General features: G+C 41.4%; 1 protein-coding gene across 1 annotated transcript in view; it reads right to left on the reverse strand.

Annotated features, from left to right (window-relative positions):
* Positions 1–6,591: 6,591 nt before the first annotated feature.
* The window catches only part of ATP8B1 (ATPase phospholipid transporting 8B1), a 155,005-nt gene continuing 143,238 nt past the window's right edge, over positions 6,592–18,358 (reverse strand). Inside the window, exons 25-28 of the mRNA XM_007532238.3 lie at positions 16,900–17,145; positions 16,483–16,621; positions 11,101–11,231; positions 6,592–8,929 (exon numbers count right to left, since the gene is read on the reverse strand). Of these exons, the coding sequence (XP_007532300.1) occupies positions 8,705–8,929; positions 11,101–11,231; positions 16,483–16,621; positions 16,900–17,145 (741 nt within the window). The 3' untranslated portion in view covers positions 6,592–8,704. The remainder of the gene's footprint in view (positions 8,930–11,100; positions 11,232–16,482; positions 16,622–16,899; positions 17,146–18,358) is intronic.

The raw sequence follows: 18,358 nt of genomic DNA on the forward strand, positions 1-18,358 counted from the left end.
CTCAGTCTGATCAAAGTTAAATTCACATGCTAATCTGAACTCATATCTGAAAGAATAAATCCACACGATAATCCTATCTATACCCTTAGATCTCCTGATATGGTCCTATACTTTAAATTCTTAAATCAAATAAAAGAGAAATTTCTAGGTAAACACATATCAGTTCCTGGATTTGAGCAAGGATTAATTCTCATTCAAATCTAAAAAAAGAGCTCTTAATTCATCTAGTGGTGAATTGGATATGATGATGATTTGGATATTTTACTTGATTCAAAGAATTCCCAGGGTACTTTGACATCCATGAGATACATGAAATCTTTGCGACCCCAAACTGGGGCCAGTGGAACTTCTAATTCCAGTAAAGACGACAGGAATAGGCAATGGGAGAAAGGGGCACAGTTTACCAAGGCTACTGTACTGATTACCCCCACCCCACCCCAGCCCTCAGTCTCTAGTTCCCCAGTCTTTGTCTCCCTAATAAACACAGTGTCTTAGTTACACCTCCTGTCTTCTGGGACATTCTGTCCCGAGGCTGCAGAAGTTGCCACACACCCAGTTGTGCAGAGGACAAGATTTCCACGCAGCCACCAGAGGGACCAGATCAGCTGACTGAGTGAATGTGGGTGCAGCCTGTGAAGCTTCCATCTGGACGGAGGAGATGACGGAGCTTTCCATAAAGACCCTGGTCCTTGCCCAATATGGAGCTCCTTACTCGAGGACCCCCTCCTGTTTCTTTGAGGGAGCATTGCTCCAGCTTCACTCCTGTCCCTTCCCTCTCGAGAGGTTTTCTGTTTCTTTTTTTTTAAGTGTATTTTTAAAATATTTATTTATTTATTTATTCCCTTTTGTTGCCCTTGTTGTTTTATTGTTGTAGTTATTATTGTTGTTGTCGTTGTTGGATAGGACAGAAAGAAATGGAGAGAGGAGGGGAAGACAGAGAGGAGGAGAGAAAGACACCTGCAGACCTGCTTCACCGCCTGTGAAGTGACACCCCTGCAGGTGGGGAGCCGGTGTTCGAACCGGGATCCTTATGCCGGTCCTTGTGCTTTGCGCAGGTTTTCTGTTTTTTTTTTTTAATTTTGTTTTTATTTTATTTAATTTATTTATTCCCTTTTGTTGCCCTTGTTGTTTTATTGTTGTAGATATTACTGTTGTTGTCATTGTTGGATAGGACAGAGAGAAATGGAGAGAGGAGGGGAAGACAGAGAGGAGGAGAGAAAGATAGACACCTGCAGACCTGCTTCACCGCCTGTGAAGCGACTCCCCTGCAGGTGGGGAGCCGGGTTCGAACCGGCAGCCTTATGCCGGTCCTTGTGCTTTGCGCCACCTGCGCTTAACCCGCTGCGCTACAGCCCGACTCCCAGGTTTTCTGTTTCTAATAAACGTTCCCTGTAAAACCACAAGGCATCATTCTTTCTTTCCCTTTGTCGAACTTGGTGGCTGCCACCCCTTCTTGAATGCACAGATTCCAAGAACCGGAAAATAAGTGAGATGGACGGACCAACCCACAGAAGGACGGACGGATGGACAAGAATTATTTTCTTGTTTCCTTACCCACCGCTGGCCAGCAGGAGGAGCCGGTCTCTCTCCATCCTCCACTTGTTCCGCCTTCACTCCTACTCGGGGTTATCTCTATTTCTAGATTGGCGCCTCCTTAGCTCCACAACTAGAAGCGCGTCCTTCTATCCCGACACTATAATGGCCTCCATGCGTTGCCGTAGTCAGCAGGAAGTCTGAACTAAGGGCATTTGAAGCCGGAGCTGCCATGTTGTCTCCGGGCACTTCCAGGTTTCTTTCTTCGAGCCTGCCTTCCATACATCTGCCAGTGTGGAGGGAACCTGGGGTCCACTCAAAGATCAAACGCTGCCTTCAGTACACTCCGAGCGAAGTCACGGGTATCTTTAAAGAACTTAGCAACCGCTGTTACTGCACTTCAGAATAGTCTTCAGAAAGAGATGCAAAGGTTACTGTTGAGCGTCTTTAGGACACTCCCACGACCTGGACCGGGCACTGGGGAGGCCCTGTATTGGTTTACTTAGCAAATCAATGAAGCCATCAACACATCTTCCCAGTTTTGAAAACTGGTTTGAAACCGCAAACGAGAATTAGGAATTGCCATTACAGTGAAACCAGCTAAGAAACCAAAGACTTAATTTCCTTCTTTTATGGACGAATTACATGCAGGTATTTGCTCGTTAATTGATGGCAGAGATTTCCAGGATGCTTCATGCGTGCTTGTAAACATCTTATTTGTAGTTTCTCCCTAAAACTAAGAAAAATAAGAGAAGTTCTTTTAAAGTCCTGTTGGGTGCTGACCCGTTAACGCAAGTAATTAAAGGTAACGGCAGTTGGGAGACCTGGAACAAGCTGCTTTGTCGGAGGCCACAAATTTCTTAGTTTCTGCTTCAGTGATCCTCAGCCTCGCTGAGCTACAGCTTTGTCAACTGTAAAATGAAAATAGCCCTTCCCTGGAAAGGTGGTTGTGAGATTGAGATAAAGTATTCAGAAATACCTAGTGTGCACTTTAGCATACAGTGACACTTCTCATTTGGTATATAATTTTTTTTTGCAGTTTGTCATCGCTATGTTGTTACATGACCTGCATGAATTAAGCCTCAAGCATGAGGTCCTGAGTTCCATCCCCGGCAGCGCATGTACCAGAGTGATGTCTGGTTCTTTTTTTCTCTCCTCCTATGCCTCTCATTGATAAATAAAATTAAAAAAATATGTGTGAACTTAGAACACATACATACACAAACTGGGCTCTTTAACAGAGAGACTAAGGGTGTGTTTGAGTTGGCTGTCTTTGCTATCATGAGACCCAGGAAAGCAAGTCCTGCTGGCAACCTGAGCCAGGTGATCAATCCAAGCCACCATGCATGTGCACAAGTCCCTCGGGAGGTACTGACCTTCAGGAGCTTGGCAAAGAGAGAGCACAAAGATGATTGCTGCTGGCCTCTGTCCTAGGAAGTACTTCTATCTCCAAGTCTGACTGCCTCTTAGTTGGCTGCTTCTGCACTGGGGAGGGGGACCCTCTAAGACCTTTTTCTCACTTTGCTATTATAGTCTCTCTCTCTATATATATATTTTTTATTTTATTTATTTGTTTATTCCCTTTTGTTGCCCTTGTTGTCATTATTGTTGTTGTTATTGATGTCATTATTGTTGGATAGGACAGAGAGAAATGGAAAGAAGAATGGAAGACAGAGAGGAGGAGAGAAAGACACCTGCAGACCTGCTTCACCGCCTGTGAAGCGACTCCTCTGCAGGTGGGGAGCCGGGGGCTTGAACCAGGATCCTTATGTTGGTCCTTGAGCTTCGCGCCACATGCACTTAACCCGCTGCACTACCACCCGACTCCATATATATATATATATATATTAAGTTAAGCACCTTCTCCTCAGGGAAAAACTCTTTTTGAGATTTGAGTTTTTTCCCAGTTTTATGCTTTAGTCTCCTCACACCCCCACTTGGATATTTGGATGTGAGTTTTATCTTCTTACACACTGCACAGGAGTTACTCAGAGAGTTCCGCCACCCATGGAAATGGTTCCACATGAAGGCGTGTTTTCTGTGTATCTATGGAAGGAGGTGTTGGAGACTTTCCTATACTGCCATAGTTAACCTAGCCTATCTTTGTTATGACTATATGATGTTTCATCACATTCGTTGTTTCTACTGCTTGGCTATTGTGACTAGTGCTTCTCAAACATCCATTTACAAGTATTTGTCTGAAATGTTTTCAGTTCTGAGTATATATATTCATAGACAGTTTTTAAAAAAATTAAGCTTTTAAAAATGTTTTATTTATTTATTTATTTATTATTGTATAGAGACAGAGAGACACCTGCATCCCTGCTTCACCACTTGTGAAGCTTTCCCCCTGCAGGTGGGGACCAGGGGCTTGAACCTGGATCCTTGCACACTGTAATGTGCGCACTTAACCAAGTGCGGTACCGCCTGGCTCCCATAGACAGTTTTGTTACTCTTGTCTTCTTGAGCTATTTTCCACAGTGACTGAAACATTTTAACATTTCTGCTAGCAATGTATGAGGGTTCCATTTGCTCTACATATTTGCCAATGCTTGTTATTTTGCTTTTGAAAATGTTATTAACAGTCACCTTTGTGGGTGTGAAGTAGTATCTTACTGAGCTCTTGATGTGTGTGCATTTCCTTAATGTCCATATTGAGTACATTTTCATACACTTATTGGCCACTTTTATATCTTCTATGGGAAATGCCTACATGCCTACTTAAGGGAAGATGATCTTTTTTTTTTTTTTTTTTTTTTTGTCTTTGCTGGGCTTTCCAGGCCAATTTTTTCAGATAGAAACAGATGAGACAGGGGAGAAGACACACCACGATAGACCACGATAGGAAAACTCCCCCAGTGCATTGGGGGCTGGGCTCATGCACATGGCAAAGCAGACACACTATCCAGGCGAGCTGTCTCACTGACAGAAAATCATTTTCACAGTGTTTAGATTTAAAGATTCCAAACTCCATTTCTTCCTCCGCAATGTTTTGTTTTCCTACAGTGCTGTGACAACAACCTGTCTCTAGAGAAGCAACAGACTTTTTTTTTTAAATTTTTCTTTTTTCTTTTTTGCCTCCAGGGTTATCGCTGAGGTAAGCGTGCCTGCACTAGGAATCCATGCTCTTGGTGGCCATTTTTTCCCTTTTGTTGCCTTGTTGTTGTTAGATAGGACAGAGAGAAATTGAAAGAGGAGGGGAAGACAGAGAGAGAGAAAGATAGACACCTGCAGACTTGCTTCACCGTTTGTGAAGCGACCACCCTGCAGATGGGGAGCTGGGGGTTCGAACCGGGATCCTTCCACTTGTCCTTATGCTTTGTGCCATGTGCGCTTAACCCACAGTACTACTGCCCGGCCCCCAGAAGCACCAGACTTCTTACTGCAGCCTTGACCTTGTAGCAGATTCTGACAGAACTTTCAGAAAGTGCCTTGCAGTTTTAAGCTTCATTTATAACACATGAAGACAGCACCTACCCAGAGAGATTGAGAACCCATTAAGGTACATTCTATTATCACAGTGAAATCTTTGAAGAAATATTTTAATCCCGTCAGATATTTACTGAAAGTGTCTGCTACTAACGTCAATAAGAACCATAGCTAGTGCTTTTTGGTTAAACACATTTCATCTTTAAGCAATTTATTTATTTTTCCAGAGCACTGCTCAGCGCTGGCTTAGAATAGTGGCAGGGTTTGAATCCTGGGATCTTGGAGCCTCAGGCATGAATGTCCTTGCATAACCATTATGGTATTTTCCTTTCCCACTGAAACACTTTAAATATAGTGATATGTCCCAGTTAAAAAAAAGAAGTGGCTGGAGTCTGGTGGTAGAGCAGTGGGTAAAGTGCACGTGGCGCAAAGCACAAGGACTGGAGTAAGGGTCCGGGTTCCAGTCCCTGACTCTCCACCTGCAGGGGAGTCGCTTCACAAGCAGTGAAACAGGTTTGCAGGTGTCTTTCTCTTCCCTTCTCTAACTTCCTGTCCTCTCTCCATTTCTCTCTGTCCTATGCAACAACAACGACACCAATAAGAACAATCATAACCACAACAATGATAAAACAAGGGCAACAAAAGGAGCAAAAAAATAGCCTTCCAGAGCAGTGATTCTTGCTGCAGGCACCGAGTCCCAGCAATAACTCTGGAGGCAAAAAACAAACAAAAAAACCCCAAAAGAGTGGCTTTTTTTGGGGGGGGGGTTTTACTGGGGAGATAACATAGCAATTTATTCAACAGACTTTCATGCCTGAAGTTCAGAAGTCCAAAGTTCAGCTCCTGGCACTACCACATGTCAGAATTGAACAGTGTTCTGGTAAAATAATTAAACATAAATAAACGGGCTGGGCAGTGGTGAACCCAGTTGAGTGCACACATTACAGTGTGCTAGAATCCAGCTTCAAGGTCATGTTCCCACCTGTAGGGGGAAAGCTTCACAAGAAGTGAAGCAGTGTTGTAGATCTTTCTCTCCCTCCCTCCCTTATATCCCCCATCCCTCTCATCTTCTCTGCACCCAATAAATACATAAAAATAAATAAATGTGGCTTTTAAATTTTATTCCTTTTTAATGTGACTTTTTTTTTTTTTTTTAAATAAAGGAGCTATCTCCTAGGCCTGTTTAACACTTTCATAGCACTTCTGCTGTGGAGGATAATAATCTGTCCAGCTCCCCCCACCCTATTACAGTGTTCACAAGTTTCATTCATACTCCATGGAGGTGGCATAATGTAATTTAAAAGATTATACTTTCCGGGAGTCGGGCTGTAGCTCAGCGGGTTAAGCGCAGGTGGCGCAAAGCACAAGGACCCGCATAAGGATCCCAGTTCGAGCCCCGGCTTCCCACCTGCAGGGGAGTCGCTTCACAGGCGGTGAAGCAGGTCTGCAGGTGTCTATCTTTCTCTCCTCCTCTCTGTCTTCCCCTCCTCTGTCCATTTCTCTCTGTCCTATCCAACAACGACAACAACAATAATAACTACAACAATAAAACAACAAGGGCAACAAAAGGGAATAAATAAAATAAAATAAATATTAAAAAATAATACTAAAAAAAGATTATACTTTCCAAAGATTTTACTAAAGCATTTATTTTTTAAACAAAAATATACATTAAATCTCAGATTTACAGAATATAAATAATTTATTCAAAGCAATTTGCATTTTTGAATTGTTAATATTGCACCCAACAGTGTAAAGTCTTTGACACATTTGCATTGTCGACCTTTCCCACAATTCGCAAAACGGGAGAGAAATTTGAAACTGACAATTACACAAACTAACTTAAAAAAACAACAACACACAATTCTTATTTACAGGATGCAGAAAAGTTGTAAACTTTCAGAAATTTGCTTCCATAGACTAAAGAGCCATACATTCCTTTCTCACACCTAGAAAACGTGCCATATACATGCTATGATTTCCTCAGAGGAATTCAAAGGGAGAGACATTTTGGACATTCACAGCCTAAGGGTAAAGAACAGGGTTATTTAGAATACTTCTGAATATTTCTAGAAAACAGAATGGGTTGGGGGGAATGACATAAAATGAGGCCCATGAAACAATTACTTCTACTGCTTCTTTGAGTATACAGATAGGTGGTTCCGGACTTATGATGGTTTGATGTATGATTTTTCAATATTAGGATGGTACAAAAGCTATTTCACTCCAGAGAAACTATTCTTAATTTTGGACTCATTCATTGAATATTATATCTGGAATTCTGCTTTTCACTGTCATAACATTCAATAGGTTACATGAACTTGCTAACATTTTATTATAAAACAATCTTTTTGCTAAATATTTTTGCCCAAATAAATAAGCACATATAAGCTGGTCTGAGTTATGATATTAGGTGTAAGATACATTTTGAATGTATGATATTTTCAAATTATGATAGATGTATTAGGATGTAATTTTATTAGAAGTTGGGGAAGATCTGTAGTTTCCATAATTATCCAGAATATTTATTTATTTATTTATTCCCTTTTGTTGCCCTTGTTTTATTTTTGTAGTTGTTGTTGGAAAGGACAGAGAGAAAATGGAGAGAGGAGGGGAAGACAGGGAGGAGGAGAGAAAGACACCTGTAGACCTGCTTCACCTCCTGTGAAGGGACTCCCATGCAGGTGGGGAGCCAGGGGCTCGAACCGGGATCCTTAGGACGGTCCTTATGCTTTGTGACACATGCGCTTAACCCGCTGCACTACCGCCCGACTCCCTAGAATTTTTTTTTTAAAGACACACTATCCCTATGTCTTAAAAATGTTATTAATAACAGACTTTTCTCTCCAGACAAAAAGTGAAAAAGTGAGGTCTCATTCAAATCCCTTATAAAGCACATAGTTGCAGGCACAAAGTTTGCTTTTCAAAAGAAAGCTTTGAAGAATAGTCTGCAGTTAATCACTGATAACTTCAGTTTTTAAAAAACTTTTTTAAAAAAAAGCCCATGAATATTTAAATGTATCATTTTCAAATGAAAGTAAGGAATAAGATGTTGGTACAAGAAGTGGCTAAAGACAATTGAAAAAATTAAGAGTAAACTTATGGAATATGCTTTTTTTTTTTTTTTTTAAGAATATGCTATTTTAACAAGGTAGTAAATTGGAAAAGACTGAAATCTTGTATTTAGGAAATCTCAAGTAAGCATCCTTCATTAAACTGAATTATTAAACTAATCTGAGGAGATCATGAAGTCATATAGCCCACTAACAACTCTGGAAGAGTCACTGGACCACTTAGCTAGCAGGAGAGGAACAATCCAGAATCATTTGCCATCACTCAGATTGAATGAGGTGGCACAGAGGAAAGGAGATTCTGGGAAATTTCCCAACAGGAAAATCTAATAGTGATTTTTTAAAAAAAACATATAAGGCAACACCATCTGAATCAGAACACAAGGTGTTTCCTAATTTTGTTTTAGAATGAGATCAGGTGAAAAAATGTTCCCTTTGAATCATCATGAACATAAACAGTTGAATAATAGGATTTACAAAAAAAAAGGCAGCCTCAGCTGTGCTATTATTGCTTAATAGCCCAACCCAAGTCATTCGTTATAAAGGTTCTTGTTGCCATCATTCTTGTGACAAATTCAATTAAAATAAAAAAAGTCCTGAGAGTCTTTCGTAAAAAAATATACATGTCCTTCTGTGGGCGCGCCCCCTGCAGGCCGCCAGGCGGCAGCGCATCAACTCTCCACCGTGCGCCGGTACTCTGCCGTACCGTCGGCGATGATGGCGTCCAGCGGGGAGCGCTTCCGGCGGATGCTGCGCCCAGAGGAGATGAGGTCCGCGTAGCCCCGCTGGTGGGAGAAAGCGTAGGCTGAGCGCCTCGAGGAGGCACCTCTGCGGAACATGCTTGGCCGCCGTTTCCACTGCTCCTCTGCTTTTAACCGCTTGCGATGCTTCTGGATCTGCAGGAAAGAGACAGGGTTGAAAACAACAGGCTGATGGAGAGGAAGCCTGGGAAGACAGGGGAAGCTGGGCCCAAAGGAGGTGGATGGGGAAGGGTTAGGTGGTGGCACAGCAAGGGAATCCTACACCTGCATCACTGTGAGGAGGACATCACTGTCCTCATGTTCCAGATGAGAAGATGGTCTGGGGGCTACACAACTGTAGGCCAGATTTGCCCACTCTCTGAACTAGTGCATTTCCGATTCATCTGCTAGACTGACATGGTTTTAAGAAAGAACTTTCTTCCATTTCTCTCTCTTTCATAACATATTTTTGTCAATGAAAAAGGGAGGCCTAAGGGACACTGAAAGTTGTCTGTCTAGCATCTCCTCCTTTCTCCTATGTCCCCAGCAACACTAATACGCCATTCCCAGGGGTGGGGCTGCTTGATTTTTTTAGGAGTGACCTAATTTATTGATTATAAGATCTAGGGGGCAGGGTGGGTTCTTTCATCATAATCTTACCATCTTGTTAGTTATTATTAAATCACTGAGAGAGAGATGAAAGAGAGAGAGAGAGAGAGAGAGAGATGGACTGAGACCTGCAGCTACAGAGTGACTAGCCAATCATCTTCCCTGGGGTATTGATGTGTTTAATTCCAGACCTGGAACTGCTACATCCATCTTCTGGCCTCAAGGTAAAACTTAATAATGAAGATAGTCTAGGGGCAAGCTAGAAAGGCTCCCAGTGCTTTTTGGACAATACTATGTTGCATAATCAACTAAAGCCTGCTAATTTTTATTTGAATGGAGCTGATGGCTTATTGAACCATTTTGAGTTACAGCTTTTTGTTACTTGTAGCTCAAAGGTGCCTACTATGAGGTGATGTTTTTCTTTCTCTCTTTTTTAAATATTTATTTCCTTTTGTTGCCCTTGATTTTATTGTTGTAGTTACTGTTGTCAGATAGGACAGAGAGAAATGAAGAGAGGAGGGGAAGACAGAGAGGGGGAGTGAAAGATAGACATCTGCAGACCAGCTCACCACTTGTGAAGCGACTCCCTGCAGATGGGGGAGCCGGGGGCACGAACCGGGATTCTTAATGCTGGTCCTTGCGCTATGCGCCACCTGAGCTTAACCGGCTGCGGTACTGCCCGACTCCCTGACTTTTTTCTTTATGTGGAGAGAAAAAAAAAATCCTTTCTGGTCTGGGGAGACAGCATAATGGTTATGCAAAAGATTTCCTGTCTGAGGCTCTGAGGTCCCAGGTTCAATCCACAGTACCACCATAAGTCAGAGATGAGCGTTGTTCTGGTCTTTTTCTAGCTCTCTCATTAAAACAAAAAGTAAAAAAAATCCTATCTGCATGGCAAATTATTATTATTTTTAAATTATTAATATTGTCATTGTTAAACTGAGGGGGGATAGACATACAGAGGCTTGTTATGCTATTATCCCTTTTTATGTTTGATGAACTTTTTCTGAACATTAAACTTTTTAAAAATATATTTTTAATTTTTTATATTTATTTATTTTCCTTTTTGTTGCCCTTGGTTTTTATTGTTGTAGTTATTATTGTTGTTATTAATGTCCTCATTGTTAGATAGGACAGAGAGAGGAGAGGAAGACAGAGAGAAAGATAGACACTTGCAGACCTGTTTCACCACTTTTAAATCGAACCTCCTGCAGGTAGGGAGCTGGGGGCTCGAACCAGGATCCTTACTCTGGTCCTTGGGCTTTGTGCCACATGTGCTTAACCTGCTGCACTACCGCCTGACTCCCAAACATTAAATTTTTAAAAATAAATTATCTTAATTTATTGGATAGAGACAACCAGAAGTTAGAGGGAAGGGGGTGACAGGGAGAGAGACAGAGAGACATGTGCAACACTGCTTCACCACTTGAAGAGCTTTCCCCCTGCAGGTGGGGACCAGGGCTAGATCCTGGGTCCTGTCCTTGTGCCTTGTAACATACGCTCAACCAGGTGTCCTACCACCCAGCACCAGTTTGATGAACTTTTGCAAAGCCGTACAAGGAAGTCAGTAAAGCTACCAGTCCCAAAGGACTTATCTGCAATGAATTAAAGAAAACAGTTCATATCAAAAGTCTTATGAACTTTGAAATTTGTTTTGGGGAAATGCTTTGATTTCTGTAAGGGACACTCAGTTTGGAGTGGGCTGGCTTTTCCTCTACCTTATCACTTTCTGATGGCCAAATGGTCATGGAAAGGAATCGTATGGCAACGACGGGCAGTAAGCACACGGCAACTGTCAAAATAATGGTCAACCAGATGTACGGCTGTCTGAGAGCATTGGAAGCTGTGCCTGTGGAAACAGAGAGTGAATCACAGTGGTCAGTTCATCCCAAGGGCAGAGTTAACATGCCGAATCCAAAACCTAGTTATCCATAGCAAATTTTTATAAGATCAGTATCTTTCATCATTGATCAAATGATAAGACCTTTAAACCACACTAAATGAAGCAGGATTTGGAAGATAAATTCATTGGAATGTAATAAATGTATATAGTTTGCCCTGCAAGAAGTTCTAAAAGGTCTCCTACAAACAATAACGACATGAAAAACATGCCATATATCAGAATACTCATAAAGGTTTAGAATAATGGCATTAAAATATCTTAAATCTATAATATCAGTAAATATCAATGGCATGAATCATTAAAAGGTACAGAATAGGAAGATGGACCAGAGAACACAACCCAACCATAATGTTATCTGCAGGAATCCAAGCTAACTCAACAGGAAAAACACAGACTCAAAGTGAAAGGATGGAAGACTGTTGTACAATCTAATGGACCACAAAAAAAGGGCAGGAACAGTTATTCTTATATCTAACACAATAGGCTTTAAAATAAATAAAGTAATGAGATACAAAGATGTATAAATAAACAAAAAGAACAAAGACATCTTTACTGACATTGCATTGATTAAAATGTAGTTAAGCAATCTATACTTTTGAATTACCCAAGAATTTGAAAAAAGTACTTTAAAAATGTTTATTTATTTACTGGATAGAGACAGAAACTGAGGTGGAAGAGGGAGACAGAGAAAAGGAGAGAAATGAAGACACTTGGATCACTGATTCATTGCTTGTGAAGTTTCACCCTACCCCGCCCCATCTCACAGGTAGAGACCAGGGGCTTGAATCTGGGTCTTAGCACATGGTAACATATGTGCTCAACTGGGTTTGCCACTGTCTGGAAAAAAGTATGTTTCAATTTATGTTGGAGTGTTGGAAAACTTATGATCATTTTATTAAATTTTTATTTATTTGTTGGATACAGAGAAAATTGAAAGGGGCAGGGGAGATAGTGAGTGAGAGAGAAAGAGAGATACCTGCAGTCCTGCTCCACCACTCGTACGCTTACGCCCTACAGGTGAGGGCCAGGGGCTTGAACATGCATCCTTGAGCACTATAATGAGTGTCCCCCAATGCATTTTTACATAGAAAAACACTAAAAAAAAAAAGTCGTGATTTTTCCGACAGCCTGATACGTCTATTCTGAAACTCAAGCATTAACAACCACATATAGTACTGCCACTTGTGTGATGGGCTTTTGTACAGACATTCTGAGAGAGGAGTCATGATTCTGGAGAAGTAACAACACTTGCCTCAAGGAGACAAGATTAGATATGGTAACTCCTGAATTAAAAGCCATAACCATTGACCAGAGCCATGCTTGTGCCACTGCAATTTGGTTTCTTCATGCCAAAGGAGGTAGTGCTTCCGTTCTATAATGCAATCAGGTAATCATAATGTAGTTGTGTGTATACAGAAGCACACACACGTATAAACCATGTAAGTGTATACCCTCCCAGCTCTGGTGCAATGACGAGTCTCCTCTCTCAGAACCAAGTGACCCGAAAGTGGTGAAACTGTGCACACACGTGGTTCTGACTCATTAAGAAAAACCCCAAACAGACAAGGGTCAGGGATCCACGTAGTTAGTGATTTATGAGATACATTTTCATGCCTAAGGCTTCCAGGTCGCAGCCTCAAGCCCCCACACCACCATACTAGAGCTGGGCTCTGCGAAAGCAAAAAACAAACACAAATTTCTAGAACCAAACTTATCAGAAAGATTTCTGTACTTACACTGTAAATATATAAAATGCTGTCATTTATGTTTTAATGCTCCCCCCCCCCTTTTTGTAAGAAGCTCTGCTCAGCTCTGGCTTATGGTGGGGTGGGGAATTAAACCTGGGACTTAGGAGCCTCAAGCACGAGAGCCTTCATCTTCATAACCATTATGCTATCTACCCCTACCCTTAATGCTCTTTCTTTCTTTTACACTGCTATGTGTGCATGAATTTTAAAAACATTTCCCATGGGAATGTTGTAACAGGATACTAACATTTCAAAATGGCCAGTAAAGCAAAACACAATCATAAAGAGAAAAATGAGCTCAACCCTATGGAGAAAAAAATTACTACAGCAATTGTCTTTTACAACCCAACAACTGGTCATAAACAACCAAACTGTTTACAGATAAATTAAGTTTATACTGTTTTCGCATTGTGAATCTTAAGTTATTCAACTCAAAAGTTAAAAAATTCCAATTCATATTTACGATATTTTACATCAACCTAAATTTATTCCTATAAATGTCACCTATACTATGCAGTTATAAATTATTTGTTTTCTAGAAGTTTACTTATATATATTTATTTATTGCCAGGGTTATTTCTGGGGCTCGGTGTCTGCATTATGAATCCACTGTTCCTGGAGGCCATTTTCCCCATTTTGTTGCCTTTTTTGTTAATATTTTTACTGTTGCCCTTGCTTTTGTTGCTGTTGGATAGGACAGAGAGAAATGGAGAGAAGAGGGAAAGACAGAGGGGGAGAAGGACAGACACCTGCAGACCTGCTTCACCGCCTGTGAAGCGACACCCCCTGCAGGTGGGGAGCCGGGGGCTGGAACTGGGATCCTTCCGCTGGTCCTTGCGCTTCTCACCATGTGCTCTTACTCTGCTGTGCTACCACCTGACCCCCAGAAATTTACTTATTGTTCTTCATTCATATTTATGATGTGTAGTCTACTTTTGAGTTCCAGAACTCCACTATATGAGTATTTCTTAGTTTGATCAGCTAATTTAATATCCCTAGTTCTTTGGACTATTTTGTTTAGTTAGAAATGTATGTCTGGGGGCTGGGTGGTGGTGCACCTGGTTGAGTGCACATGTTACAGTGCGCAAGGACCTAGGTTCAAGCCCCTAGTCCCCACCTGCAGGGGGAACGCTTTGCAAGTGGTGAAGCAGTGCTGCAGGTGTCTCTCTGTCTCTCACCCTCTCTATCCCTCCCTTCCCTCTCGATTTCTGACTGTCTCTATCCAATAAATAATTAATTAATTAAAAATAATTTTAAAAAAAAGAAAGAAAGAAATGTATGTCTGGTGTGCTTTACCTTAAAGTATTTTCCCCAAGTGGAAATAGAGGATCAAAATATACAGAGAATTGTACAGCTTAAACTTTCAAAGTAGCCACAGTTTGCAAAGATAATGTTCAAACTAAGATGATTTTTTGTTGCTGTTGTTGTTGCTGTTGTTTTGCTTTGTTTTTTTAAAAAAAGACGCAGGCAAAACAAGGTGAATTTGTCAGACGGTTATGCTGAAATTGGTAAACAAATGTATGTCATTTCAATTTAGCTTTTTTGAATTTTAGAGTAAAATTGAAAATTTATTTTATTACAGTTTGAGATACTTTCTAAGTGTGAGCACCTAGACTAAAATCCTAGTTTAGTTTTCTTTTCTTTTTTTTTTTTCCTAGTTTAGTTTTCTATGACTAGACCTTATAAACTGGAGCTCTAGAAGCCAGAACACTCAAATGGTAGTGTCAGGATGTTAGCTGTACCAGGGACCATTATGTACTACATATAACTTGTAACCTTTCTTTCTGTCTCTCTCTCTTTTTTTGTTTTTTCTGCAGACAGAGGTAGAGGCAGAGAGTGTGAGAGTGAGCACAGCCCCAAAGCTTCCTTCAGTGCGCTGGGGCAGAGCTAGAACCTGGGTCAAGCACATGGCAAAGCCGTGTACTACTAAGTGAGTTGTTTTGCTGGCACACACATACTTTACATAAAGTTTTATATACGTAACAGGCGTAAGGATCCCGGTTCGAGCCCCCGTCTCCTCACCTGCAGGTGAGTCGCTTCACAGGCGGTGAAGCAGGTCTGCAGGTGTCTATCTTTCTCTCCCCCTCTCTGTCTTCCCCTCCTCTCTCCATTTCTCTCTGTCCTATCCAACAACAACGACATCAATAATCACAACAATGTTAAACAACAAGGGCAACAAAAGGGAAAATAAATAAATATAAAAACAAATTAAGGTTTTTGAAATTGAAATAAAAAAGGCAATTGTGTGGCTTATGCATTTTCAGAGTGAGTTTGGAAAAATTAAGCTGTTAATTCGTTACCAGCAATACACGACTACTCAATATCCCAATAAGTTGTTCATATCAGGTTTTGAGTGTCTATGGTGCCTTTTACCTAATGCAACAGATGCAAATGATCCAGGAAGTTTATTTTGATTTGCTTTCATCCCATTATATCTCCAGCTTTCCAATCCACTGGGACATTATTATTATTATTTTTGCCTTCAGGGTTATGGCTGGGGCTTGGTGCCTGCACTAGGAATCCACTGCTCCTGGAAGCTATTTTTTCCTTTTGTTGTTTATTACTGTTGTTGTTATTATTATTGTTGTCGTTGTTAGATAGGACAGAGAGAAATCGAGGTAAGAGGGGGAAGACAGAGGGGGAGAGAAAGATAGAGACCTGCAGACCTGTTTCACTGCTTGTGAGGTGACACACCCCCTCCCTGCGGGTAGGGAGCCGGTGCTTGAACCGGGATCCCCACGCCAGTCCTTGAGGTTCACACCATGTGCGCTTAACCCACTGCGCCACCGCCCGGCCCCCAACATTAATTAAAAAAAATTTTTTTTGTATTTATTTATTCCCTTTTGTTGCCCTTGTTGTTTTATTGTTGTAGTTATTATTGTTGTTATTAATGTTGTTGTTGGATAGGACCGAGAGAAATGGAGAGAGGAGGGGAAGACAGAGAGGGGGAGAGAAAGATAGACACCTGCAGACCTGCTTCACCGCCTGTGAAGTGAGCTCCCTGAAGGTGGGAGCCGGAACTGAGATCCTTATACCGGTCCTTGTGCTTTGTTTGCACCACATGCGCTCAACCCATTGTGCCACCACCCGATTCTCGATTTTTTTTTAAATGTCCTTTTTTAAATTGTTGTTGTAGTTATTATTGTTGTTGTTGATGTTGTTGTTTTTGGGTAGGACAGAGAGAGATGGAGAGAGGAGGGGAAGAGAGAGAAGGGGAGAGAAAGACACCTGCAGACCTGCTTCACTGCCTGTAAAGCGACTCCCCTGCAGGTGGGGAGCCAGGGCTCGAACTGGGATCCTTACGCGGGTCCTTGTGCTTTGCAGCACCTGCGCTTATCCCGCTGTTCTACCGCCTGACTCCCTCAACATTAATTTTTTTATGAGCAATAAGTTACTTTGTATTTTTCACGTACCTAGGAGCTACTTTGTGGAATTTAGTTAGTACTAACCTGTAAACTGAAATGCAGATGGAAAGAGAACATGTATCCCAGCGCTGTGAAAGTCAAACATGATGCCAAAATACAGTGCGATGCTTCCAAAAATGGAAAAAGCATTCACAAAAGTCCAATAAGAGGTATCCAAGCCAATCTGTTGGGAAACCAGAAACACAACACTCAGTTTGGGGTGTTAGCAAGCATGTAAGGATTCCGAAAAGAGATTCAACTAATTTGGACATGATTTGGCTTGAATATGGAACTATCAAAAAGTATTCTTGGATCAATCAAGCAAATAGACCATACAGGTTATATTTTGTCAAGAGGCAGCAGCTCAGTGGCTGGGAGTGGGAGCCTGGTGAATGGCATGCTAGTGTTTGTACAGAAACATAGGCATCTATTGACTGAAAACAGTTGGGTACCGGCTCGTACCTGGAAATTGACTGTTATTATAAGAGCAGAAGCAATTGTGACAGCAAAAGATTGGTAATCTGACGGTGCCTCTCCATCCTGGCCCACGGTTTGTAGATAAGCTCCAAGAGGTATGAAGAAGAGGACCATTGATGTTAAAACTCCATGCAGCAAGCTTACGAAGAATCTCTTATAGTTGAATAGCAAGTCTCTCTGTCCCACCACATACAACCCAGGGAAGCGGAGGCTCAGTTTGTCACTCACATCCTTGGGGGGAAAAAACAGTCAGCATTAGGTAGCCTCTCACTAAGGGTTCTGAGAGGTGACAGATCTCTCACCAAGAATTTAAACTTGTGAAGTCAAAAGACGCAACATGATAATAGATCCCCAATAGCATCAGCATGCAGAACTTAACCTGATGCTTAAGTCCACTGACTTGATATTTAATTCAAAGAGGGACTAGTTAGGTTCTTATTTTGCTTCTTGTAGAAAGAGAGCAAGAATAGTCATATCAACAAACACTTAAGGGAGGTTATTTTTACCTCCTGGAAGAACATAGAGTGCTCCTAATTCTTTAATATTTATTTATTTGAAACTTATTGGGAGGGGGCAGAACATTACTCTGGTAGATATCACACTGGGGATTGAACTCAGGACCTCATGCTTGAGAGTACAACACTGTATCCACTATGCCACCTCAAGAGACACATAGATTTTATTTAATAATGAGAGGGAGAGGGGGAGAGGGTGTGATGGTGAGGGAGAGGGAGAGGAACCACAGCATTGCTCTAGTGTGTGTGATCCTGGGACTGAACTCAGGACTTCATGCCTGCATACTGGACACCCTACATGGTGGGTCATCTCCTAGGGGCACTTGTATCTTTAATTCTTTGGCAAAGTGTTTTCATGCAAAGGCGATGACTTTAGTCTAAATTATTCTTCTTATTTATGAAAGCATTTCCCCCAATTATTAGGTAGAATATGGACTAATTTGTGAAGGACAGAGATTTTGGGGGGTGTAAAATAATATCCCATGAAAAAACGAGTAAGTTACTATTGTAAACCTGTTGTCTGGTATCTCAACAAGGAAATCTTAAGTGTCCAAAAGGAGGATATTAAACTATGTCAGTGATTTGAATCTAGTCACATAAATCTTTATTTCCTTTCTTTTCTTCCTTCCTTCCTTTCCTTCTTTCTCTCTCTCTCTCTCTTTCTTTCTTTCTTTCTTTCTTTCTTTCTTTCTTTCTTTCTCCTTCAGGGTTATTGCTGTGGCTTGATGCCTGCCCTATGAATCCACTGCTCCTGGTGGTCATTTTTATTATTGTTGTTGTTATTGGATAGAACAGAGAAAATGAGAGAAGAGGGAAAAACAGAGAGGAGGAGAGAACAACAGACACCTGCAGACCTGCTTCATCACTTGCGAAGTGAACCCCCTGTAGGTGGGGAGGGAGGGGCTTGAACCAAGATCCTTACACTTCAC

Source organism: Erinaceus europaeus, chromosome 15, assembly GCF_950295315.1.
Source record: "Erinaceus europaeus chromosome 15, mEriEur2.1, whole genome shotgun sequence".
NCBI classification, from domain to species: Eukaryota; Metazoa; Chordata; class Mammalia; order Eulipotyphla; family Erinaceidae; genus Erinaceus; species Erinaceus europaeus.